The sequence below is a fragment of the Scyliorhinus torazame genome, chromosome 5, assembly GCF_047496885.1.
Source record: "Scyliorhinus torazame isolate Kashiwa2021f chromosome 5, sScyTor2.1, whole genome shotgun sequence".
Lineage (NCBI taxonomy): Eukaryota > Metazoa > Chordata > Chondrichthyes > Carcharhiniformes > Scyliorhinidae > Scyliorhinus > Scyliorhinus torazame.
In genome coordinates, this window is record NC_092711.1 from 132,805,624 (window position 1) to 132,832,155 (window position 26,532).

The 26,532-nt window shown below is 43.9% G+C and overlaps 1 protein-coding gene across 1 annotated transcript in view; it reads right to left on the reverse strand.

Moving 5' to 3' along the window:
• Positions 1-26,532, reverse strand: part of parp2 (poly (ADP-ribose) polymerase 2) — a 113,631-nt gene that overhangs the window by 28,072 nt on the left and 59,027 nt on the right. Inside the window, 1 exon segment of the mRNA XM_072501356.1 lies at positions 22,675-22,773. Within this exon segment, the coding sequence (XP_072357457.1) occupies positions 22,675-22,773 (99 nt within the window).

Below are 26,532 nucleotides of genomic sequence, written 5' to 3' on the forward strand. Positions count from 1 at the left end.
GATACCCGGGAGTGAGTTACAGACTGGAATCTAATCGAAGGGTTCGGGTGGTTTATATACAGAATAACAGATACCCGGGAGTGAGTTACAGACTGGAATCTAATCGAGGGGTTTGGGTGGTTTATATATAGAATAACAGATACCCGGGAGTGAGTTACAGACTGGAATCTGATCGAGGGGTTCGGGTGGTTTATATATAGAATAACAGATACCCGGGAGTGAGTTACAGACTGGAACCTAATCGAGGGGTTTGGGTGGTTTATATATAGAATAACAGATACCCGGGAGTGAGTTACAGACTGGAATCTAATCGAGGGGTTCGGGTGGTTTATATATAGAATAACAGATACCCGGGAGTGAGTTACAGACTGGAATCTAATCGACGGGTTTGGGTAGTTTATATATAGAATAACAGATACCCGGGAGTGAGTTACAGACTGGAATCTGATCGAGGGGTTCGGGTGGTTTATATATAGAATAACAGATACCCGGGAGCGAGTTACAGACTGGAATCTAATTGAGGGGTTCGGGTGGTTTATATATAGAATAACAGATACCCGGGAGTGAGTTACAGACTGGAATCTAATCGAGGGGTTCGGGTGGTTGATATATAGAATAACAGATACCCGGGAGTGAGTTACAGACTGGAATCTAATCGAGGGGTTCGGGTGGTTTATATATAGAATAACAGATACCCGGGAGTGAGTTACAGACTGGAATGTAAACGAGGGGTTTGGGTGGTTTATATATAGAATAACAGATACCCGGGAGTGAGTTACAGACTGGAATCTAATCGAGGTGTTTGGATGGTTTATATATAGAATAACAGATACCCGGGAGTGAGTTACAGACTGGAATCTAATCGAGGGGTTCGGGTGGTTTATATATAGAATAACAGATACCCGGGAGTGAGTTACAGACTGGAATCGAATCGAGGGGTTCGGGTGGTTTATATATAGAATAACAGATACCCGGGAGTGAGTTACAGACTGGAATCTAATCGAGGGGTTCGGGTGGTTTATATATAGAATAACAGATACCCGGGAGTGAGTTACAGACTGGAATGTAAACGAGGGTTTTTGGTGGTTTATATATAGAATAACAGATACCCGGGAGTGAGTTACAGACTGGAATCTAATCGAGGTGTTTGGATGGTTTATATATAGAATAACAGATACCCGGGAGTGAGTTACAGACTGGAATCTAATCGAGGGGTTTGGATGGTTTATATATAGAATAACAGACACCCGGGAGTGAGTTACAGACTGGAATCTAATCGAGTGGTTCGGGTGGTTTATATATAGAATAACAGATACCCGGGAGTGAGTTACAGACTGGAATCTAATTGAGTGGTTCGGGTGGTTTATATATAGAATAACAGATACCCGGGAGTGAGTTACAGACTGGAATCTAATTGAGGGGTTCGGGTGGTTTATATATAGAATAACAGACACCCGGGAGTGAGTTACAGACTGGAATCTAATCAAGGGGTTTGGGTGGTTAATATATAGAATAACAGATACCCGGGAGTGAGTTAAAGACTGGAATCTAATCGAGGGGTTTGGGTGGTTTATATACAGAATAACAGATACCCGGGAGTGAGTTACAGACTGCAATCCAATCGAGGGGTTCGGGTGGTTTATATATAGAATAACAGATACCCGGGAGTGAGTTACAGACTGGAATCTAATTGAGGGGTTCGGGTGGTTTATATATAGAATAACAGATACCCGGGAGTGAGTAACAGACTGGAATCTAATCGAGGGGTTCGGGTGGGTTATATATAGAATAACAGGTACACGGGAGTGAGTTACAGACTGGAATCTAATCGAAGGGTTTGGTTGGTTTATATATACAATAACAAATAGCCGGGAGTGAGTTACAGACTGGAATCTAATCGTGGAGTTCGGGTGGGTTATATATAGAATAACAGATACCCGGGAGTGAGTTACAGACTGCAATCCAATCGAGGGGTTTGGGCGGTTTATATATATAGAATAACAGATACCCGGGAGTGAGTTACAGACTGGAATCTAATCGAGGGGTTTGGGTGGTTTATATATAGAATAACAGATACCCGAGAGTGAGTTACAGACTGCAATCCAATCGAGGGGTTCGGGTGGTTTATATATAGAATAAAAGATACCCGGGAGTGAGTTACAGACTGGAATCTAATTGAGGGGTTTGGGTGGTTTATATATAGAATAACAGATACCCGGGAGTGAGTTACAGACTGGAATCTAATTGAGGGGTTCGGGTGGTTTATATATAGAATAACAGATACCCGGGAGTGAGTTACAGACTGGAATCTAATTGAGGGGTTCGGGTGGTTTATATATAGAATAACAGATACCCGGGGGTGAGTTACAGACTGGAATCTAATCGAGGGGTTTGGGTGGTTTATATATAGAATAACAGATACCCGGGAGTGAGTTACAGACTGGAATCTAATCGAGGGGTTTGGGTGGTTTATTTATAGAATAACTGATACCCGGGAGTGAGTTACAGACTGGAATGCAATTGAGGGGTTTGCATGGTTCATATATAGAATAACAGATAACCGGGAGTGAGTTACAGACTGGAATCTAATAAAGGGGTTTGGTTGGTTTATATATAGAATAACAGATACCCGGGATTGAGTTACAGACTGCAAACCAATCGAGGGGTTTCGGTGGTTTATATATAGAATAACAGATACCCGGGAGTGAGTTACAGACTGGAATCTAATTGAGGGGTTCGGGTGGTTTATATATAGAATAACAGATACCCGGGAGTGAGTGAGAGACTGGAATCTAATTGAGGGGTTTGGGTGGTTAATATATAGAATAACAGATACCCGGGAGTGAGTTAAAGACTGGAATCTAATCGAGGGGTTTGGGTGGTTTATATACAGAATAACAGATACCCGGGAGTGAGTTACAGACTGCAATCCAATCGAGGGGTTCGGGTGGTTTATATATAGAATAACAGATACCCGGGAGTGAGTTACAGACTGGAATCTAATTGAGGGGTTCGGGTGGTTTATATATAGAATAACAGATACCCGGGAGTGAGTTACAGACTGCAATCCAATCGAGGGGTTTGGGCGGTTTATATATAGAACAACAGATACCCGGGAGTGAGTTACAGACTGGAATCTAATAGAGGGGTTTGGGTGGTTTATATATAGAATAGCAGATACCCGGGAGTGAGTTACAGACTGGAATCTAATCGAGGGGTTTGCATGGTTTATATATAGAATAACAGATTCGGGAGTGAGTTACAGACTGGAATCTAATCGAGGGGTTTGGTTGGTTTATATATAGAATAACAGATACCCGGGAGTGAGTTACAGACTGCAATCTAATCGAGCGGTTTGGGTGGTTTATATATAGAATAACAGATACCCGGGAGTGAGTTACAGACTGGAATCTAATCGAGGGGTTTGGGTGGTTTATATATAGAATAACAGATACCCGAGAGTGAGTTACAGACTGCAATCCAATCGAGGGGTTCGGGTGGTTTATATATAGAATAACAGATACCCGGGAGTGAGTTACAGACTGGAATCTAATTGAGTGGTTCGGGTGGTTTATATATAGAATAACAGATACCCGGGAGTGTGTTACAGACTGGAATCTAATTGAGGGGTTCGGGTGGTTTATATATAGAATAACAGATACCCGGGGGTGAGTTACAGACTGGAATCTAATTGAGGGGTTCGGGTGGTTTATATATAGAATAACAGATACCCGGGAGTGAGTTACAGACTGGAATCTAATCGAGGGGTTTGGGTGGTTTATATATAGAATAACTGATACCCGGGAGTGAGTTACAGACTGGAATCCAATCGAGGGGTTTGCATGGTTCATATATAGAATAACAGATAACCGGGAGTGAGTTACAGACTGGAATCTAATAAAGGGGTTTGGTTGGTTTATATATAGAATAACAGATACCCGGGATTGAGTTACAGACTGCAAACCAATCGAGGGGTTTGGGTGGTTTATATATAGAATAACAGATACCCGGGAGTGAGTTACAGACTGGAATTTAATCGAGGGGTTTGGGTGGTTTATATATAGAATAACAGATACCCGGGAGTGAGTTACAGACTGGAATCTAATCGAAGGGTTCGGGTGGTTTATATATAGAATAACAGATACCCGGGAGTGAGTTACAGACTGGAATCTAATCGAGGGGTTTGGGTGGTTTATATATAGAATAACAGATACCCGGGAGTGAGTTACAGACTGGAATCTGATCGAGGGGTTCGGGTGGTTTATATATAGAATAACAGATACCCGGGAGTGAGTTGCAGACTGGAATCTAATCGAGGGGTTTGGGTTTTTTATATATAGAATAACAGATACCCGGGAGTGAGTTACAGACTGGAATCTGATCGAGGGGTTCGGGTGGTTTATATATAGAATAACAGATACCCGGGAGCGAGTTACAGACTGGAATCTAATTGAGGGGTTCGGGTGGTTTATATATAGAATAACAGATACCCGGGAGTGAGTTACAGACTGGAATCTAATAGAGGGGTTCGGGTGGTTGATATATAGAATAACAGATACCCGGGAGTGAGTTACAGACTGGAATCTAATCGAGGGGTTCGGGTGGTTTATATATAGAATAACAGATACCCGGGAGTGAGTTACAGACTGGAATGTAAACGAGGGGTTTGGGTGGTTTATATATAGAATAACAGATACCCGGGAGTGAGTTACAGACTGGAATCTAATCGAGGTGTTTGGATGGTTTATATATAGAATAACAGATACCCGGGAGTGAGTTACAGACTGGAATCTAATCGAGGGGTTTGGATGGTTTATATATAGAATATCAGACACCCGGGAGTGAGTTACAGACTGGAATCTAATAGAGTGGTTCGGGTGGTTTATATATAGAATAACAGATACCCGGGAGTGAGTTACAGACTGGAATCTAATCGAGGGGTTTGGGTGGTTTATGTATAGAATAACAGATACCCGGGAGTGAGTGACAGACTGGAATCTAATCGAGGGGTTTGGGTGGTTAATATATAGAATAACAGTTACCCGGGAGTGAGTTCCAGACTGGAATCTAATTGAGTGGTTCGGGTGGTTTATATATAGAATAACAGATACCCGGGAGTGAGTTACAGACTGGAATCTAATTGAGGGGTTCGGGTGGTTTATATATAGAATAACAGACACCCGGGAGTGAGTTACAGACTGGAATCTAATCGAAGGGTTCGGGTGGTTTATATATAGAATAACAGATACCCGGGAGTGAGTGAGAGACTGGAATCTAATCGAGGGGTTTGGGTGGTTTATATATAGAATAACAGATACCCGGGAGTGAGTTACAGACTGGAATCTAATTGAGGGGTTCGGGTGGTTTATATATAGAATAACAGATACCCGGGAGTGAGTAACAGACTGGAATCTGATCGAGGGGTTCGGGTGGTTTATATATAGAATAACAGATACCCGGGAGTGAGTTACAGACTGGAATCTAATCGAGGGGTTTGGGTGGTTTATATATAGAATAACAGATACCCGGGAGTGAGTTACAGACTGGAATCTGATCGAGGGGTTCGGGTGGTTTATATATAGAATAACAGATACCCGGGAGTGAGTTACAGACTGGAATCTAATCGAGGGGTTCGGGTGGTTTATATATAGAATAACAGATACCCGGGAGTGAGTTACAGACTGGAATCTAATCGAGGGGTTCGGGTGGTTTATATATAGAATAACAGATACCCGGGAGTGAGTTACAGACTGGAATCTAATCGAGGGGTTCGGGTGGTTTATATATAGAATAACAGATACCCGGGAGTGAGTTACAGACTGGAATGTAAACGAGGGTTTTTGGTGGTTTATATATAGAATAACAGATACCCGGGAGTGAGTTACAGACTGGAATCTAATCGAGGTGTTTGGATGGTTTATATATAGAATAACAGATACCCGGGAGTGAGTTACAGACTGGAATCTAATCGAGGGGTTTGGATGGTTTATATATAGAATAACAGACACCCGGGAGTGAGTTACAGACTGGAATCTAATCGAGTGGTTCGGGTGGTTTATATATAGAATAACAGATACCCGGGAGTGAGTTACAGACTGGAATCTAATCGAGGGGTTTGGGTGGTTTATGTATAGAATAACAGATACCCGGGAGTGAGTGACAGGCTGGAATCTAATCGAGGGGTTTGGGTGGTTAATATATAGAATAACAGATACCCGGGAGTGAGTTACAGACTGGAATCTAATTGAGGGGTTCGGGTGGTTTATATATACAATAACAGATAACCGAGAGTGAGTTACAGACTGCAATCTAATTGAGTGGTTCGGGTGGTTTATATATAGAATAACAGATACCCGGGAGTGAGTTACAGACTGGAATCTAATCGAGGGGTTCGGGTGGTTTATATATAGAATAACAGACACCCGGGAGTGAGTTACAGACTGGAATCTAATCGAAGGGTTCGGGTGGTTTATATATAGAATAACAGATACCCGGGAGTGAGTGAGAGACTGGAATCTAATCAAGGGGTTTGGGTGGTTAATATATAGAATAACAGATACCCGGGAGTGAGTTAAAGACTGGAATCTAATCGAGGGGTTTGGGTGGTTTATATACAGAATAACAGATACCCGGGAGTGAGTTACAGACTGCAATCCAATCGAGGGGTTCGGGTGGTTTATATATAGAATAACAGATACCCGGGAGTGAGTTACAGACTGGAATCTAATTGAGGGGTTCGGGTGGTTTATATATAGAATAACAGATACCCGGGAGTGAGTTACAGACTGGAATCTAATCGAGGGGTTCGGGTGGGTTATATATAGAATAACAGATACACGGGAGTGAGTTACAGACTGGAATCTAATCGAAGGGTTTGGTTGGTTTATATATACAATAACAAATAGCCGGGAGTGAGTTACAGACTGGAATCTAATCGTGGAGTTCGGGTGGGTTATATATAGAATAACAGATACCCGGGAGTGAGTTACAGACTGCAATCCAATCGAGGGGTTTGGGCGGTTTATATATAGAATAACAGATACCCGGGAGTGAGTTACAGACTGGAATCTAATCGAGGGGTTTGGGTGGTTTATATATAGAATAACAGATACCCGAGAGTGAGTTACAGACTGCAATCCAATCGAGGGGTTCGGGTGGTTTATATATAGAATAACAGATACCCGGGAGTGAGTTACAGACTGGAATCTAATTGAGGGGTTTGGGTGGTTTATATATAGAATAACAGATACCCGGGAGTGAGTTACAGACTGGAATCTAATTGAGGGGTTCGGGTGGTTTATATATAGAATAACAGATACCCGGGAGTGAGTTACAGACTGGAATCTAATTGAGGGGTTCGGGTGGTTTATATATAGAATAACAGATACACGGGAGTGAGTTACAGACTGGAATCTAATCGAAGGGTTTGGTTGGTTTATATATACAATAACAAATAGCCGGGAGTGAGTTACAGACTGGAATCTAATCGTGGAGTTCGGGTGGGTTATATATAGAATAACAGATACCCGGGAGTGAGTTACAGACTGCAATCCAATCGAGGGGTTTGGGCGGTTTATATATAGAATAACAGATACCCGGGAGTGAGTTACAGACTGGAATCTAATCGAGGGGTTTGGGTGGTTTATATATAGAATAACAGATACCCGAGAGTGAGTTACAGACTGCAATCCAATCGAGGGGTTTGGGTGGTTTATATATAGAATAACAGATACCCGGGAGTGAGTTACAGACTGGAATCTAATTGAGGGGTTCGGGTGGTTTATATATAGAATAACAGCTACCCGGGAGTGAGTTACAGACTGGAATCTAATTGAGGGGTTCGGGTGGTTTATATATAGAATAACAGATACCCGGGGGTGAGTTACAGACTGGAATCTAATCGAGGGGTTTGGGTGGTTTATATATAGAATAACAGATACCCGGGAGTGAGTTACAGACTGGAATCTAATCGAGGGGTTTGGGTGGTTTATTTATAGAATAACTGATACCCGGGAGTGAGTTACAGACTGGAATGCAATCGAGGGGTTTGCATGGTTCATATATAGAATAACAGATAACCGGGAGTGAGTTACAGACTGGAATCTAATAAAGGGGTTTGGTTGGTTTATATATAGAATAACAGATACCCGGGATTGAGTTACAGACTGCAAACCAATCGAGGGGTTTCGGTGGTTTATATATAGAATAACAGATACCCGGGAGTGAGTTACAGACTGGAATTTAATCGAGGGGTTTGGGTGGTTTATATATAGAATAACAGATACCCGGGAGTGAGTTACAGACTGGAATCTAATCGAGGGGTTTGGGTGGTTTATATATAGAATAACAGATACCCGGGAGTGAGTTACAGACTGCAATCCATTCGAGGGGTTCGGATGGTTTATATATAGAATAACAGATACCCGGGAGTGAGTTACAGACTGGAATCTAATTGAGGGGTTCGGGTGGTTTATATATAGAATAACAGATACCCGGGAGTGAGTTACAGACTGGAATCTAATTGAGGGGTTCGGGTGGTTTATATATAGAATAACAGATACCCGGGGGTGAGTTACAGACTGGAATCTAATCGAGGGGTTTGGGTGGTTTATATATAGAATAACAGATACCCGGGAGTGAGTTACAGACTGGAATCGAATCGAGGGGTTTGGGTGGTTTATTTATAGAATAACTGATACCCGGGAGTGAGTTACAGACTGGAATGCAATCGAGGGGTTTGCATGGTTCATATATAGAATAACAGATAACCGGGAGTGAGTTACAGACTGGAATCTAATAAAGGGGTTTGGTTGGTTTATATATAGAATAACAGATACCCGGGATTGAGTTACAGACTGCAAACCAATCGAGGGGTTTCGGTGGTTTATATATAGAATAACAGATACCCGGGAGTGAGTTACAGACTGGAATTTAATCGAGGGGTTTGGGTGGTTTATATATAGAATAACAGATACCCGGGAGTGAGTTACAGACTGGAATCTAATCGAGGGGTTTGGGTGGTTTATATATAGAATAACAGATACCCGGGAGTGAGTTACAGACTGCAATCCATTCGAGGGGTTCGGATGGTTTATATATAGAATAACAGATGCCCGGGAGTGAGTTACAGACTGGAATCTAATCGAGGTGTTAGGGTGGTTTATACATAGAATAACAGATACCCGGGAGTGAGTTACAGACTGGAATCTAATCGAGGCGTTTGGGTGGTTTATATATAGAATAACAGATACCCGGGAGTGAGTTACAGACTGGAACCTAATCGAGGCGTTTGGGTGGTTTATATATAGAATAACAGATACCCGGGAGTGACTTACAGACTGGAACCGAATCGAAGCGTTTTGGCGGTTTATACATAGAATAACAGATACCCGGGAGTGAGTTACAGACTGGAATCTAATCGAGGGGTTTGGGTGGTTTATGTATAGAATAACAGATACCCGGGAGTGAGTTACAGACTGCAATCCAATCGAGGGGTTCGGGTGGTTTATATATAGAATAACTGATACCCGGGAGTGAGTTACAGACTGGAATCTAATCGAGGGGTTTGGGTGGTTTATATATACAATAACAGATACCCGGGAGTGAGTTACAGACTGGAATCTAATCGAGGGGTTTGGGTGGTTTATATATAGAATAACAGATACCCGGGAGTGAGTTACAGACTGGAATCTAATCGAGGGGTTTGGTTGGTTTATATATAGAATAACAGATACCCGGGTGTGAGTTACAGACTGGAATCTAATCGAGGGGATTGTGTGGTTAATATATAGAATAACAGATACCCGGGAGTGAGTTACAGACTGGAATCTAATCGAGGGGTTCGGGTGGTTTATGTATAGAATAACAGATACCCGGGAGTGAGTTACAGACTGCAATCCAATCGAGGGGTTCGGGTGGTTTATATATAGAATAACAGATACCCGGGAGTGAGTTACAGACTGGAATCTAATTGAGGGGTTCGGGTGGTTTATATATAGAATAACTGATACCCGGGAGTGAGTTACAGACTGGAAACTAATCGAGGGGTTTGCATGGTTTATATATAGAATAACAGATACCCGGGAGTGAGTTACAGACTGGAATCTAATCGAGGGGTTTGCATGGTTTATATATTGAATAACAGATACCCGTGAGTGAGTTACAGACTGGAATCTAATCGAGGGGTTTGGTTGGTTTATATATAGAATAACAGATACCCGGGAGTGAGTTACAGACTGCAATCCAATCGAGGGGTTTGGGTGGTTTATATATAGAATAACAGATACCCGGGAGTGAGTTACAGACTGGAATCTAATCGAGGGGTTCGGGTGGGTTATATATAGAGTAACAGATACCCGGGAGTGAGTTACAGACTGGAATCTAATCGAGGGGTTTGGGTGGTTTATATATAGAATAACAGATACCCGGGAGTGAGTTACAGACTGGAATCTAATCGAGGGGTTTGGGTGGTTTACATATAGAATAACTGATACCCGGGTGTGAGTTACAGACTGGAATCTAATCGAGGGGTTTGCATGGTTTATATATAGAATAACAGATAACCGGGAGTGAGTTACAGACTGGAATCTAATAAAGGGGTTTGGTTGGTTTATATATAGAATAACAGATACCCGGGATTGAGTTACAGACTGCAATCCAATCGAGGGGTTTGGGTGGTTTATATATAGAATAACAGATACCCGGGAGTGAGTTACAGACTGCAATCCAATCGAGGGGTTCGGGTGGTTTATATATAGAATAACAGATACCCGGGAGTGAGTTACAGACTGGAATCTAATCGAGGGGTTTGGGTGGTTTATATATAGAATAACAGATACCCGGGAGTGAGTTACAGACTGCAATCCATTCGAGGGGTTCGGATGGTTTATATATAGAATAACAGATGCCCGGGAGTGAGTTACAGACTGGAATCTAATCGAGGTGTTAGGGTGGTTTATACATAGAATAACAGATACCCGGGAGTGAGTTACAGTCTGGAATCTAATTGAGGGGTATGGGTGGTTTATATATAGAATAACAGATACCCGGGAGTGAGTTACAGACTGGAATCTAATTGAGGGGTTCGGGTGGTTTATATATAGAATAACAGATACCCGGGAGTGAGTTACAGACTGGAATCTAATCGAAGGGTTCGGGTGGTTTATGTATAGAATAACAGATGCCCGGGAGTGAGTTACAGACTGGAATCTAATCGAGGGGTTTGGATGGTTTATATATAGAATAACAGATATCCGGGAGTGAGTTACAGACTGGAATCTAATCAAGGGGTTTGGGTGGTTTATATATACAATAACAGATACCCGGGAGTGAGTTACAGACTGGAATCTAATCGAGGGGTTTGGCTGGTTTATATATAGAATAACAGATACCCGGGAGTGAGTTACAGACTGGAATCTAATCGAGGGGTTCGGTTGGTTTATATACAGAATAACAGATACCCGGGTGTGAGTTACAGACTGGAATCTAATCGAGGGGATTGTGTGGTTAATATATAGAATAACAGATACCCGGGAGCGAGTTACAGACTGGAATCTAATCGAGGGGTTCGGGTGGTTTATATATAGAATAACAGATACCCGGGAGTGAGTTACAGACTGCAATCCAATCGAGGGGTTCGGGTGGTTTATATATAGAATAACAGATACCCGGGAGTGAGTTACAGACTGGAATCTAATTGAGAGGTTCGGGTGGTTTATATATAGAATAACTGATACCCGGGAGTGAGTTACAGACTGGAATCTAATCGAGGGGTTTGCATGGTTTATATATAGAATAACAGATACCCGGGAGTGAGTTACAGACTGGAATCTAATCAAGGGGTTTGGTTGGTTTATATATAGAATAACAGATACCTGGGATTGAGTTACAGACTGCAATCCAATCGAGGGGTTTGGGTGGTTTATATATAGAATAACAGATACCCGGGAGTGAGTTACAGACTGGAATCTAATCGAGGGGTTTGGGTGGTTTATATATAGAATAACAGATACCCGGGAGTGAGTTACAGACTGGAATCTAATTGAGGGGTTTGGGTGGTTTATATATAGAATAACAGATACCCGGGAGTGAGTTACAGACTGGAATCTAATCGAGGGGTTTGCATGGTTTATATATAGAATAACAGATACCCGTGAGTGAGTTACAGACTGGAATCTAATCGAGGGGTTTGGTTGGTTTATATATAGAATAACAGATACCCGGGAGTGAGTTACAGACTGCAATCCAATCGAGGGGTTTGGGTGGTTTATATATAGAATAACAGATACCCGGGAGTGAGTTACAGACTGGAATCTAATCGAGGGGTTCGGGTGGGTTATATATAGAATAACAGATACCCGGGAGTGAGTTACAGACTGGAATATAATCGAGGGGTTTGGTTGGTTAATATATAGAATAACATACCCGGGAGTGAGTTACAGACTGCAATCCATTCGAGGGGTACGGATGGTTTATATATATATATATATATAACAGATACCCGGGAGTGAGTTACAGACTGGAATCTAATCGAGGTGTTCGGGTAGTTTATACATAGAATAACAGATACCCGGGAGTGTGTTACAGACTGGAATCTAATCGAGGGGTTCGGGTGGTTTATATATAGAATAACAGATACCCGGGAGTGAGTTACAGACTGGAATCTAATCGTGGAGTTCGGGTGGGTTATATATAGAATAACAGATACCCGGGAGTGAGTTACAGACTGCAATCCAATCGAGGGGTTTGGGCGGTTTATATATAGAATAACAGATACCCGGGAGTGAGTTACAGACTGGAATCTAATCGAGGGGTTTGGGTGGTTTATATATAGAATAACAGATACCCGAGAGTGAGTTACAGACTGCAATCCAATCGAGGGGTTCGGGTGGTTTATATATAGAATAACAGATACCCGGGAGTGAGTTACAGACTGGAATCTAATTGAGGGGTTTGGGTGGTTTATATATAGAATAACAGATACCCGGGAGTGAGTTACAGACTGGAATCTAATTGAGGGGTTCGGGTGGTTTATATATAGAATAACAGATACCCGGGAGTGAGTTACAGACTGGAATCTAATTGAGGGGTTCGGGTGGTTTATATATAGAATAACAGATACACGGGAGTGAGTTACAGACTGGAATCTAATCGAAGGGTTTGGTTGGTTTATATATACAATAACAAATAGCCGGGAGTGAGTTACAGACTGGAATCTAATCGTGGAGTTCGGGTGGGTTATATATAGAATAACAGATACCCGGGAGTGAGTTACAGACTGCAATCCAATCGAGGGGTTTGGGCGGTTTATATATAGAATAACAGATACCCGGGAGTGAGTTACAGACTGGAATCTAATCGAGGGGTTTGGGCGGTTTATATATAGAATAACAGATACCCGGGAGTGAGTTACAGACTGGAATCTAATCGAGGGGTTTGGGTGGTTTATATATAGAATAACAGATACCCGGGAGTGAGTTACAGACTGCAATCCATTCGAGGGGTTCGGATGGTTTATATATAGAATAACAGATGCCCGGGAGTGAGTTACAGACTGGAATCTAATCGAGGTGTTAGGGTGGTTTATACATAGAATAACAGATACCCGGGAGTGAGTTACAGACTGGAATCTATTCGAGGCGTTTGGGTGGTTTATATATAGAATAACAGATACCCGGGAGTGAGTTACAGACTGGAACCTAATCGAGGCGTTTGGGTGGTTTATATATAGAATAACAGATACCCGGGAGTGACTTACAGACTGGAACCGAATCGAAGCGTTTTGGCGGTTTATACATAGAATAACAGATACCCGGGAGTGAGTTACAGACTGGAATCTAATCGAGGGGATTGTGTGGTTAATATATAGAATAACAGATACCCGGGAGTGAGTTACAGACTGGAATCTAATCGAGGGGTTCGGGTGGTTTATGTATAGAATAACAGATACCCGGGAGTGAGTTACAGACTGCAATCCAATCGAGGGGTTCGGGTGGTTTATATATAGAATAACAGATACCCGGGAGTGAGTTACAGACTGGAATCTAATTGAGGGGTTCGGGTGGTTTATATATAGAATAACTGATACCCGGGAGTGAGTTACAGACTGGAAACTAATCGAGGGGTTTGCATGGCTTATATATAGAATAACAGATACCCGGGAGTGAGTTACAGACTGGAATCTAATCGAGGGGTTTGCATGGTTTATATATTGAATAACAGATACCCGTGAGTGAGTTACAGACTGGAATCTAATCGAGGGGTTTGGTTGGTTTATATATAGAATAACAGATACCCGGGAGTGTGTTACAGACTGCAATCCAATCGAGGGGTTTGGGTGGTTTATATATAGAATAACAGATACCCGGGAGTGAGTTACAGACTGGAATCTAATCGAGGGGTTCGGGTGGGTTATATATAGAATAACAGATACCCGGGAGTGAGTTACAGACTGGAATCTAATCGAGGGGTTTGGGTGGTTTATATATAGAATAACAGATACCCGGGAGTGAGTTACAGACTGGAATCTAATCGAGGGGTTTGGGTGGTTTACATATAGAATAACTGATACCCGGGTGTGAGTTACAGACTGGAATCTAATCGAGGGGTTTGCATGGTTTATATATAGAATAACAGATAACCGGGAGTGAGTTACAGACTGGAATCTAATAAAGGGGTTTGGTTGGTTTATATATAGAATAACAGATACCCGGGATTGAGTTACAGACTGCAATCCAATCGAGGGGTTTGGGTGGTTTATATATAGAATAACAGATACCCGGGAGTGAGTTACAGACTGCAATCCAATCGAGGGGTTCGGGTGGTTTATATATAGAATAACAGATACCCGGGAGTGAGTTACAGACTGGAATCTAATCGAGGGGTTTGGGTGGTTTATATATAGAATAACAGATACCCGGGAGTGAGTTACAGACTGCAATCCATTCGAGGGGTTCGGATGGTTTATATATAGAGTAACAGATGCCCGGGAGTGAGTTACAGACTGGAATCTAATCGAGGTGTTAGGGTGGTTTATACATAGAATAACAGATACCCGGGAGTGAGTTACAGTCTGGAATCTAATTGAGGGGTATGGGTGGTTTATATATAGAATAACAGATACCCGGGAGTGAGTTACAGACTGGAATCTAATTGAAGGGTTCGGGTGGTTTATATATAGAATAACAGATACCCGGGAGTGAGTTACAGACTGGAATCTAATCGAAGGGTTCGGGTGGTTTATGTATAGAATAACAGATGCCCGGGAGTGAGTTACAGACTGGAATCTAATCGAGGGGTTTGGATGGTTTATATATAGAATAACAGATATCCGGGAGTGAGTTACAGACTGGAATCTAATCAAGGGGTTTGGGTGGTTTATATATACAATAACAGATACCCGGGAGTGAGTTACAGACTGGAATCTAATCGAGGGGTTTGGGTGGTTTATATATAGAATAACAGATACCCGGGAGTGAGATACAGACTGGAATCTAATCGAGGGGTTCGGTTGGTTTATATACAGAATAACAGATACCCGGGTGTGAGTTACAGACTGGAATCTAATCGAGGGGATTGTGTGGTTAATATATAGAATAACAGATACCCGGGAGCGAGTTACAGACTGGAATCTAATCGAGGGGTTCGGGTGGTTTATATATAGAATAACAGATACCCGGGAGTGAGTTACAGACTGCAATCCAATCGAGGGGTTCGGGTGGTTTATATATAGAATAACAGATACCCGGGAGTGAGTTACAGACTGGAATCTAATTGAGAGGTTCGGGTGGTTTATATATAGAATAACTGATACCCGGGAGTGAGTTACAGACTGGAATCTAATCGAGGGGTTTGCATGGTCTATATATAGAATAACAGATACCCGGGAGTGAGTTACAGACTGGAATCTATTCAAGGGGTTTGGTTGGTTTATATATAGAATAACAGATACCTGGGATTGAGTTACAGACTGCAATCCAATCGAGGGGTTTGGGTGGTTTATATATAGAATAACAGATACCCGGGAGTGAGTTACAGACTGGAATCTAATCGAGGGGTTTGGGTGGTTTATATATAGAATAACAGATACCCGGGAGTGAGTTACAGACTGGAATCTAATTGAGGGGTTTGGGTGGTTTATATATAGAATAACAGATACCCGGGAGTGAGTTACAGACTGGAATCTAATCGAGGGGTTTGCATGGTTTATATATAGAATAACAGATACCCGTGAGTGAGTTACAGACTGGAATCTAATCGAGGGGTTTGGTTGGTTTATATATAGAATAACAGATACCCGGGAGTGAGTTACAGACTGCAATCCAATCGAGGGGTTTGGGTGGTTTATATATAGAATAACAGATACCCGGGAGTGAGTTACAGACAGGAATCTAATCGAGGGGTTCGGGTGGGTTATATATAGAATAACAGATACCCGGGAGTGAGTTACAGACTGGAATATAATCGAGGGGTTTGGTTGGTTAATATATAGAATAACATACCCGGGAGTGAGTTACAGACTGCAATCCATTCGAGGGGTACGGATGGTTTATATATATATATATATATATATAACAGATACCCGGGAGTGAGTTACAGACTGGAATCTAATCGAGGTGTTCGGGTAGTTTATACATAGAATAACAGATACCCGGGAGTGTGTTACAGACTGGAATCTAATCGAGGGGTTCGGGTGGTTTATATATAGAATAACAGATACCCGGGAGTGAGTTACAGACTGGAATCTAATCGTGGAGTTCGGGTGGGTTATATATAGAATAACAGATACCCGGGAGTGAGTTACAGACTGCAATCCAATCGAGGGGTTTGGGCGGTTTATATATAGAATAACAGATACCCGGGAGTGAGTTACAGACTGGAATCTAATCGAGGGGTTTGGGTGGTTTATATATAGAATAACAGATACCCGAGAGTGAGTTACAGACTGCAATCCAATCGAGGGGTTCGGGTGGTTTATATATAGAATAACAGATACCCGGGAGTGAGTTACAGACTGGAATCTAATTGAGGGGTTTGGGTGGTTTATATATAGAATAACAGATACCCGGGAGTGAGTTACAGACTGGAATCTAATTGAGGGGTTCGGGTGGTTTATATATAGAATAACAGATACCCGGGAGTGAGTTACAGACTGGAATCTAATTGAGGGGTTCGGGTGGTTTATATATAGAATAACAGATACACGGGAGTGAGTTACAGACTGGAATCTAATCGAAGGGTTTGGTTGGTTTATATATACAATAACAAATAGCCGGGAGTGAGTTACAGACTGGAATCTAATCGTGGAGTTCGGGTGGGTTATATATAGAATAACAGATACCCGGGAGTGAGTTACAGACTGCAATCCAATCGAGGGGTTTGGGCGGTTTATATATAGAATAACAGATACCCGGGAGTGAGTTACAGACTGGAATCTAATCGAGGGGTTTGGGTGGTTTATATATAGAATAACAGATACCCGAGAGTGAGTTACAGACTGCAATCCAATCGAGGGGTTCGGGTGGTTTATATATAGAATAACAGATACCCGGGAGTGAGTTACAGACTGGAATCTAATTGAGGGGTTCGGGTGGTTTATATATAGAATAACAGATACCCGGGGGTGAGTTACAGACTGGAATCTAATCGAGGGGTTTGGGTGGTTTATATATAGAATAACAGATACCCGGGAGTGAGTTACAGACTGGAATCTAATCGAGGGGTTTGGGTGGTTTATATATAGAATAACAGATACCCGGGAGTGAGTTACAGACTGGAATCTAATCGAGGGGTTTGGGTGGTTTATTTATAGAATAACTGATACCCGGGAGTGAGTTACAGACTGGAATGCAATCGAGGGGTTTGCATGGTTCATATATAGAATAACAGATAACCGGGAGTGAGTTACAGACTGGAATCTAATAAAGGGGTTTGGTTGGTTTATATATAGAATAACAGATACCCGGGATTGAGTTACAGACTGCAAACCAATCGAGGGGTTTCGGTGGTTTATATATAGAATAACAGATACCCGGGAGTGAGTTACAGACTGGAATTTAATCGAGGGGTTTGGGTGGTTTATATATAGAATAACAGATACCCGGGAGTGAGTTACAGACTGGAATCTAATCGAGGGGTTTGGGTGGTTTATATATAGAATAACAGATACCCGGGAGTGAGTTACAGACTGCAATCCATTCGAGGGGTTCGGATGGTTTATATATAGAATAACAGATGCCCGGGAGTGAGTTACAGACTGGAATCTAATCGAGGTGTTAGGGTGGTTTATACATAGAATAACAGATACCCGGGAGTGAGTTACAGACTGGAATCTAATCGAGGGGTTTGGGTGGTTTATGTATAGAATAACAGATACCCGGGAGTGAGTTACAGACTGCAATCCAATCGAGGGGTTCGGGTGGTTTATATATAGAATAACTGATACCCGGGAGTGAGTTACAGACTGGAATCTAATCGAGGGGTTTGGGTGGTTTATATATACAATAACAGATACCCGGGAGTGAGTTACAGACTGGAATCTAATCGAGGGGTTTGGGTGGTTTATATATAGAATAACAGATACCCGGGAGTGAGTTACAGACTGGAATCTAATCGAGGGGTTTGGTTGGTTTATATATAGAATAACAGATACCCGGGTGTGAGTTACAGACTGGAATCTAATCGAGGGGATTGTGTGGTTAATATATAGAATAACAGATACCCGGGAGTGAGTTACAGACTGGAATCTAATCGAGGGGTTCGGGTGGTTTATGTATAGAATAACAGATTACCGGGAGTGAGTTACAGACTGCAATCCAATCGAGGGGTTCGGGTGGTTTATATATAGAATAACAGATACCCGGGAGTGAGTTACAGACTGGAATCTAATTGAGGGGTTCGGGTGGTTTATATATAGAATAACTGATACCCGGGAGTGAGTTACAGACTGGAAACTAATCGAGGGGTTTGCATGGTTTATATATAGAATAACAGATACCCGGGAGTGAGTTACAGACTGGAATCTAATCGAGGGGTTTGCATGGTTTATATATTGAATAACAGATACCCGTGAGTGAGTTACAGACTGGAATCTAATCGAGGGGTTTGGTTGGTTTATATATAGAATAACAGATACCCGGGAGTGAGTTACAGACTGCAATCCAATCGAGGGGTTTGGGTGGTTTATATATAGAATAACAGATACCCGGGAGTGAGTTACAGACTGGAATCTAATCGAGGGGTTCGGGTGGGTTATATATAGAATAACAGATACCCGGGAGTGAGTTACAGACTGGAATCTAATCGAGGGGTTTGGGTGGTTTATATATAGAATAACAGATACCCGGGAGTGAGTTACAGACTGGAATCTAATCGAGGGGTTTGGGTGGTTTACATATAGAATAACTGATACCCGGGTGTGAGTTACAGACTGGAATCTAATCGAGGGGTTTGCATGGTTTATATATAGAATAACAGATAACCGGAAGTGAGTTACAGACTGGAATCTAATAAAGGGGTTTGGTTGGTTTATATATAGAATAACAGATACCCGGGATTGAGTTACAGACTGCAATCCAATCGAGGGGTTTGGGTGGTTTATATATAGAATAACAGATACCCGGGAGTGAGTTACAGACTGCAATCCAATCGAGGGGTTCGGGTGGTTTATATATAGAATAACAGATACCCGGGAGTGAGTTACAGACTGGAATCTAATCGAGGGGTTTGGGTGGTTTATATATAGAATAACAGATACCCGGGAGTGAGTTACAGACTGCAATCCATTCGAGGGGTTCGGATGGTTTATATATAGAATAACAGATGCCCGGGAGTGAGTTACAGACTGGAATCTAATCGAGGTGTTAGGGTGGTTTATACATAGAATAACAGATACCCGGGAGTGAGTTACAGTCTGGAATCTAATTGAGGGGTATGGGTGGTTTATATATAGAATAACAGATACCCGGGAGTGAGTTACAGACTGGAATCTAATTGAGGGGTTCGGGTGGTTTATATATAGAATAACAGATACCCGGGAGTGAGTTACAGACTGGAATCTAATCGAAGGGTTCGGGTGGTTTATGTATAGAATAACAGATGCCCGGGAGTGAGTTACAGACTGGAATCTAATCGAGGGGTTTGGATGGTTTATATATAGAATAACAGATATCCGGGAGTGAGTTACAGACTGGAATCTAATCAAGGGGTTTGGGTGGTTTATATATAGAATAACAGATACCCGGGAGTGAGTTACAGACTGGAATCTAATCGAGGGGTTCGGTTGGTTTATATACAGAATAACAGATACCCGGGTGTGAGTTACAGACTGGAATCTAATCGAGGGGATTGTGTGGTTAATATATAGAATAACAGATACCCGGGAGCGAGTTACAGACTGGAATCTAATCGAGGGGTTCGGGTGGTTTATATATAGAATAACAGATACCCGGGAGTGAGTTACAGACTGCAATCCAATCGAGGGGTTCGGGTGGTTTATATATAGAATAACAGATACCCGGGAGTGAGTTACAGACTGGAATCTAATTGAGAGGTTCGGGTGGTTTATATATAGAATAACTGATACCCGGGAGTGAGTTACAGACTGGAATCTAATCGAGGGGTTTGCATGGTTTATATATAGAATAACAGATACCCGGGAGTGAGTTACAGACTGGAATCTAATCAAGGGGTTTGGTTGGTTTATATATAGAATAACAGATACCTGGGATTGAGTTACAGACTGCAATCCAATCGAGGGGTTTGGGTGGTTTATATATAGAATAACAGATACCCGGGAGTGAGTTACAGACTGGAATCTAATCGAGGGGTTTGGGTGGTTTATATATAGAATAACAGATACCCGGGAGTGAGTTACAGACTGGAATCTAATTGAGGGGTTTGGGTGGTTTATATATAGAATAACAGATACCCGGGAGTGAGTTACAGACTGGAATCTAATCGAGGGGTTTGCATGGTTTATATATAGAATAACAGATACCCGTGAGTGAGTTACAGACTGGAATCTAATCGAGGGGTTTGGTTGGTTTATATATAGAATAACAGATACCCGGGAGTGAGTTACAGACTGCAATCCAATCGAGGGGTTTGGGTGGTTTATATATAGAATAACAGATACCCGGGAGTGAGTTACAGACTGGAATCTAATCGAGGGGTTCGGGTGGGTTATATATAGAATAACAGATACCCGGGAGTGAGTTACAGACTGGAATATAATCGAGGGGTTTGGTTGGTTAATATATAGAATAACATACCCGGGAGTGAGTTACAGACTGCAATCCATTCGAGGGGTACGGATGGTTTATATATATATATATATATATATATAACAGATACCCGGGAGTGAGTTACAGACTGGAATCTAATCGAGGTGTTCGGGTAGTTTATACATAGAATAACAGATACCCGGGAGTGTGTTACAGACTGGAATCTAATCGAGGGGTTCGGGTGGTTTATATATAGAATAACAGATACCCGGGAGTGAGTTACAGACTGGAATCTAATCGAGGGGTTTGGGTGGTTTATATATAGAATAACAAATACCCGGGAGTGAGTTACAGACTGGAATCTAATCGAGGGGTTTGGGTGGTTTATGTATAGAATAACAGATACCCGGGAGTGAGTTACAGACTGCAATCCAATCGAGGGGTTCGGGTGGATTATATATAGAATAACAGATACCCGGGAGTTAGTTACAGACTGGAATCTAATTGATGGGTTCGGGTGGTTTATATATAGAATAACAGATACCCGGGAGTGAGTTACAGACTGGAATCTAATTGAGGTGTTCGGGTGGTTTATATATAGAATAACAGATACCCAGGAGTGAGTTACAGACTGGAATCTAATCGAGGGGTTTGGGTGGTTTATATATAGAATAACAGATACCCGAGAGTGAGTTACAGGCTGGAATCTAATCAAGGGGTTTGGGTGGTTTATATATAGAATAACAGATACCCAGGAGTGAGTTACAGACTGGAATCTAATAGAGGGGTTTGGGTGGTCTACATATAGAATAACAGATACCCGGGAGAGAGTTACAGACTAGAATCTAATCGAGGGGTTTGGGTGGTTTATGTACAGAATAACAGATACCGGGAGTGAGTTACAGACTGGAATCGAATAGAGGGGTTTAGGTGGTTTATATATAGAATAACAGATACCCGGGAGTGAGTTACAGACTGGAATCTAATGGAGGGGTTTGGTTGGTTTATATATAGAATAACAGATACCCGGGAGTGAGTTACAGACTGGAATCTAATCGAGGGGTTTGGGTGGTTTATATATAGAATAACAGATACCCGGGAGTGAGTTACAGGCTGGAATCTAATCAAGGGGTTTGGGTGGTTTATATATAGAATAACAGATACCCAGGAGTGAGTTGCAGACTAGAATCTAATCGAGGGATTTGGGTGGTGTATATATAGAATAACGGATATCCGTGAGTGAGTTACAGACTGGAATCTAATCGAGGTGTTTGGGTGGTTTATATATAGAATAACAGATATCCGGGAGTGAGTTACAGACTGGAATCTAATTGAGTGGTTTGGGTGGTTTATATACAGAATAACAGATACCCGGGAGTGAGTTAAATTCCAGTCTGTAATTGAGGGGCATGGTAGGTTCCATGGACACAATCCGTGGCCCCTCGCTCCTTACCTCGCACAACAGCAGGAATCCGACGTTTCGCTCACGGGTGGCAAAGCAATAATTGGCACTCTTGGAGGACATGTCTGCAAAGTATATTCCCTTTCCAAACTGTGAGGGGAGAATGGGAGAGAGTGAGAGGAAGAAATGCACGACTGCTGTGGTTTCCTGTCACATCACAGCAGCAGACAGTCAGTACCCAGAGCAAACTCACATTAAACACAGTGACAGAGGCACAAACACAATACCCGACAGTACACTTTCAGACCAATCGCTGCCCTCTTGTTAGAGCACCAGGAAACGGAAACGGTGCAGGAGTACAGGCTTTCGGCCTTCGAGCCTGTTCCTCCATTCCAGAATATGGCGGCTGATCTGGTCGTAGGCCTCAACTCCACTTTCCAGTCTCCCCTCGACACCCTTGTCGATCAGAAATCTCTGTAACTCAGGCCTTGAATATATTCCAGACTGACCACCCTCCGAGAGAAGAAATTCCTCCTCCTCTCCGTCTTCAATACGAGAGCCCCTTATTTTTAAACTGTCTCCCCCACAGTTCTAGATTTCACCCCCCTCCACGAGGGGGAAACATCCTCTCAGCGTCCACCCTGCCAAACCCCCCCTCAGAATCTGATCCGTTTCAGGGCAGCGGGGTGGCACAGCGGGTAGCACCGCTGCCTCACGGCACCGAGGTCCCAGGTTCGATCCCGGCTCTGGGTCACTGTCAGTGTGGAGTTTGCACATTCTCCCCGTGTTTGCGTGGGTTTCGCCCCCACAACCCAAAGATGAGCAGGATAGGTGGATTGGCCACGCTAAAATTGCCCCTTAATTGGAAAAAATGAATTGGGTACTCTAAATTTATATTACAAAAAACAATCTGATCCGTTCCAATAAGATCTCCTCTGGTTCTTTCCAAACTCCAATGGTTACAATCCCCGACCGGCTCAACCTTTCCTCATCGGATAAACCCCCTTCATCCCGGGAATCGGTCCCGTGAACCTTCTCTGATCGGCCTCCGATGCCGGTACATCCCTCCGCACGCAAGGAGACCAGATATTTACCCAGTGCTCCGGGTGCGGCCTCACCAAGACCCCGTACAATTTCAGCTCCTCACCCCTGGCCTCGAGGCACCAACAGCCTTCGGAGGGTCTGGGGACGTAGTCCGCAGCCTCTGTATACCTATTGGGTGGTGTCAGGTGGGAGGGGTTTTGGGGGGAGGGAAGGAGGGGGGAGAAGAAGAATGGCTTCGACGAGGGCTGGCAAAGGTGAGTAGGCTGGAACAGCGGGGAGCTGTTCAGCTCCTTGAGCCTGCTCCACCATTCGAACAGCCCGTGGCCGATCTCCCTGCCTTGGTTCCATCACCCTAAATATCCCTCCCAAACATAAATCCACCAGTCTTCTCAGTTTTGGATGACCAGGCCGGCTCTTGATCTTCAAGGTCCACTAGCTCTAGGCCTCTCTCCCACAGAAGGACACGTTTTTCTCTCTCTGTCTACCATGCCGATTCCTTCCGCACCTCGGCTCATTGCTCCTCCATCTTCTGAACTCCGGGCGACGCAAGGTACGCAAACGGCCAAGCTGCCACCATGTGGCGCACGCGGCGCACCTCCTCCCCGTCCACCTCAAGACACTCAGCAGTGGCCCCGACCATGGTGCGCGTTCAGGAGGAATCCCTGGTGTTTGCTTTGCCATCACCGCCCTCGCCCTGCATTGCTCGAGGTTACTTGCCCCTCTTAACGTCCTCCCCCACCCCGCTGAAGTTTTATGCTCTGCGCGGGGTTCAGTACCAACTCTATTAGCCAGAATAGCCCGAGACTGTCCATCAGCACAAAATAGGCAAGCTTCATAGCAGGGTGTGTGTGTGTGTGTGTGTGTGTCCGTTAATGCCCCCACACAAGTTCTGGACTTGCCCTCAAGCGGAAACATCCTTTCCATGTCTACCTTGCCGAGACTGTTTGGGATCTTATTTACTCCAATCAAGTTCCCGTCCCCGAAAAATCCTCACTCCTCTGAAATCCAGTGGAAACAAGCCAAACCTGTCACACCTTTCCTCATCAGACAACCCACCCATTCCAGGTATCCATTTTGTTCAAACCTCCCCTGAACCGCATCAGACACATTTACACCCTTCCTTCAGTGAGACGACCACAGCTGTGCACGGTACTCGGGGTATGGTCTCACCAGTGCCCCTTACAGAGGGTAACGTCCTTACTCTGATGTTAAATACCTCCATTAGCTCTCTAATCGACCGTGACGAGGGTAAACTTTCACTCCTCCTCCTTCTCTTCCCGTCCTCAGCTTTTGGCGGGGTCAACCCCCCCCCCCCCCCCCCCCCCCCCCCCCGCCATCCGGTCGGGTGGAACGGCTCTCGTCTGCCTTCGTGTCTCTGTCATCTCCTCCGCGCACACGGCCCTCCAAGATCTTTCCAAACCCCCCCCCCCCCCCCCCCCCCCCGCCATTGGCAGCTGGACCCCGGGTTCAGGATTTCCATCCCTCCTATGAGACGCTCCTTAAAGCGGACCCTCTTGGACCGAGCTGCGTGTTATCTTCCTCGTACCTCCTTCGTGGCTCAGTTTCAAGCTCAAGTTTCATCACCACCTCGGGACGTTTATTTTTTGCACTGACGGAGCTATGTAAATGTGCGTCGTCGTTCTTGTTGCTGTGAGTGCCCCAGTTAGACCCTCGTGAGAGGGGATGCTCCTTTCGCAGCGTGTGGGAGACCCGATGTGAGTGAATGTCCCTTTTCATAGAACATACAGTGCAGGAGGCCATTCGGCCCATCGAGTCTGCACCGACCCACTTAAGCCCTCACTTCCACCCTATCCCCGTAACCCAATAACCCCTCCTAACCTTTTTTGTTCACGAAGGGCAATTTACCACGGCCAATCCACCTAACCTGCACGTCTTTGGACTGTGGGAGGAAACCGGAGCACCCGGAGGAAACCCACGCAGACGCGGGGAGGACGTGCAGACTCCGCACAGGCGGTGACCCGAGCCGGGAATCGAACCTGGGACCCTGACGCTGTGAAGCCACAGTGCTAACCACTGTGCTTCCGTGCCGCCCAACTGAGGGGAGGTAGGGATATTGTCGCGGGACTGGTAATCCAGGACACCCAGGGTAATGCTCTGGGACTTGGGGTCAAACCCCACCGCAGCAAATGGAGAAATTCAAATTCAACAAAAAGGTCGAGAAATGAAAGTCTTAATGATGCCCGTGGATTGTGGTAAACACTCATCGGGTTCACCAATATCCTTCAGGGAAGGAAATCTGCCATCCTTACCTGGTCTGGCCAACATGTGACTCCAGGCCCACAGCAATGTGGCTGATTTCTTAGCTGTCCTCTAAAATGGCTTGGCAAGCCACTCAGTTCAAAGGCCTTTAAGGATGGGTAATAAACACCCACATCCCATGAATGAATTAGTCCCCCGGTGAGAGTGAATACCCCTTTAAGAGTGGCTGCATCAACGGGCAGCACGGCGGCACAGTGGTTAGCGCTGCTGCCTCACGGCGCCGGGGTCCCAGGTTCGATCCCGGCTCTGGGTCACTGTCCGTGTGGAGTTTGCACATTCTCCCCGTGTTTGCGTGGGTTTCGCCCCCACAACCCAAAGATGTGCAGGGTAGGTGGATTGGCCACGCTAAATTGCCCCTTAATTGGAAAAGAAAGATAATTGGCTACTCTAAATTTAAAAACAAAAGAGTGAGCAGCAGTTTTCCCCCTCCCCTATTGATGGGATGTGGCGCAGCATTGAATCCCCATCCCTAATTACCCTGGAGGGGGCATTCGGAGTCACATGTCGGTCAGACCAGGAAAGGAATGCTTCCTTCTCTAAACTGGACATTAGTGAACCAGACGGGTTTTTACGACAATCGTTTAA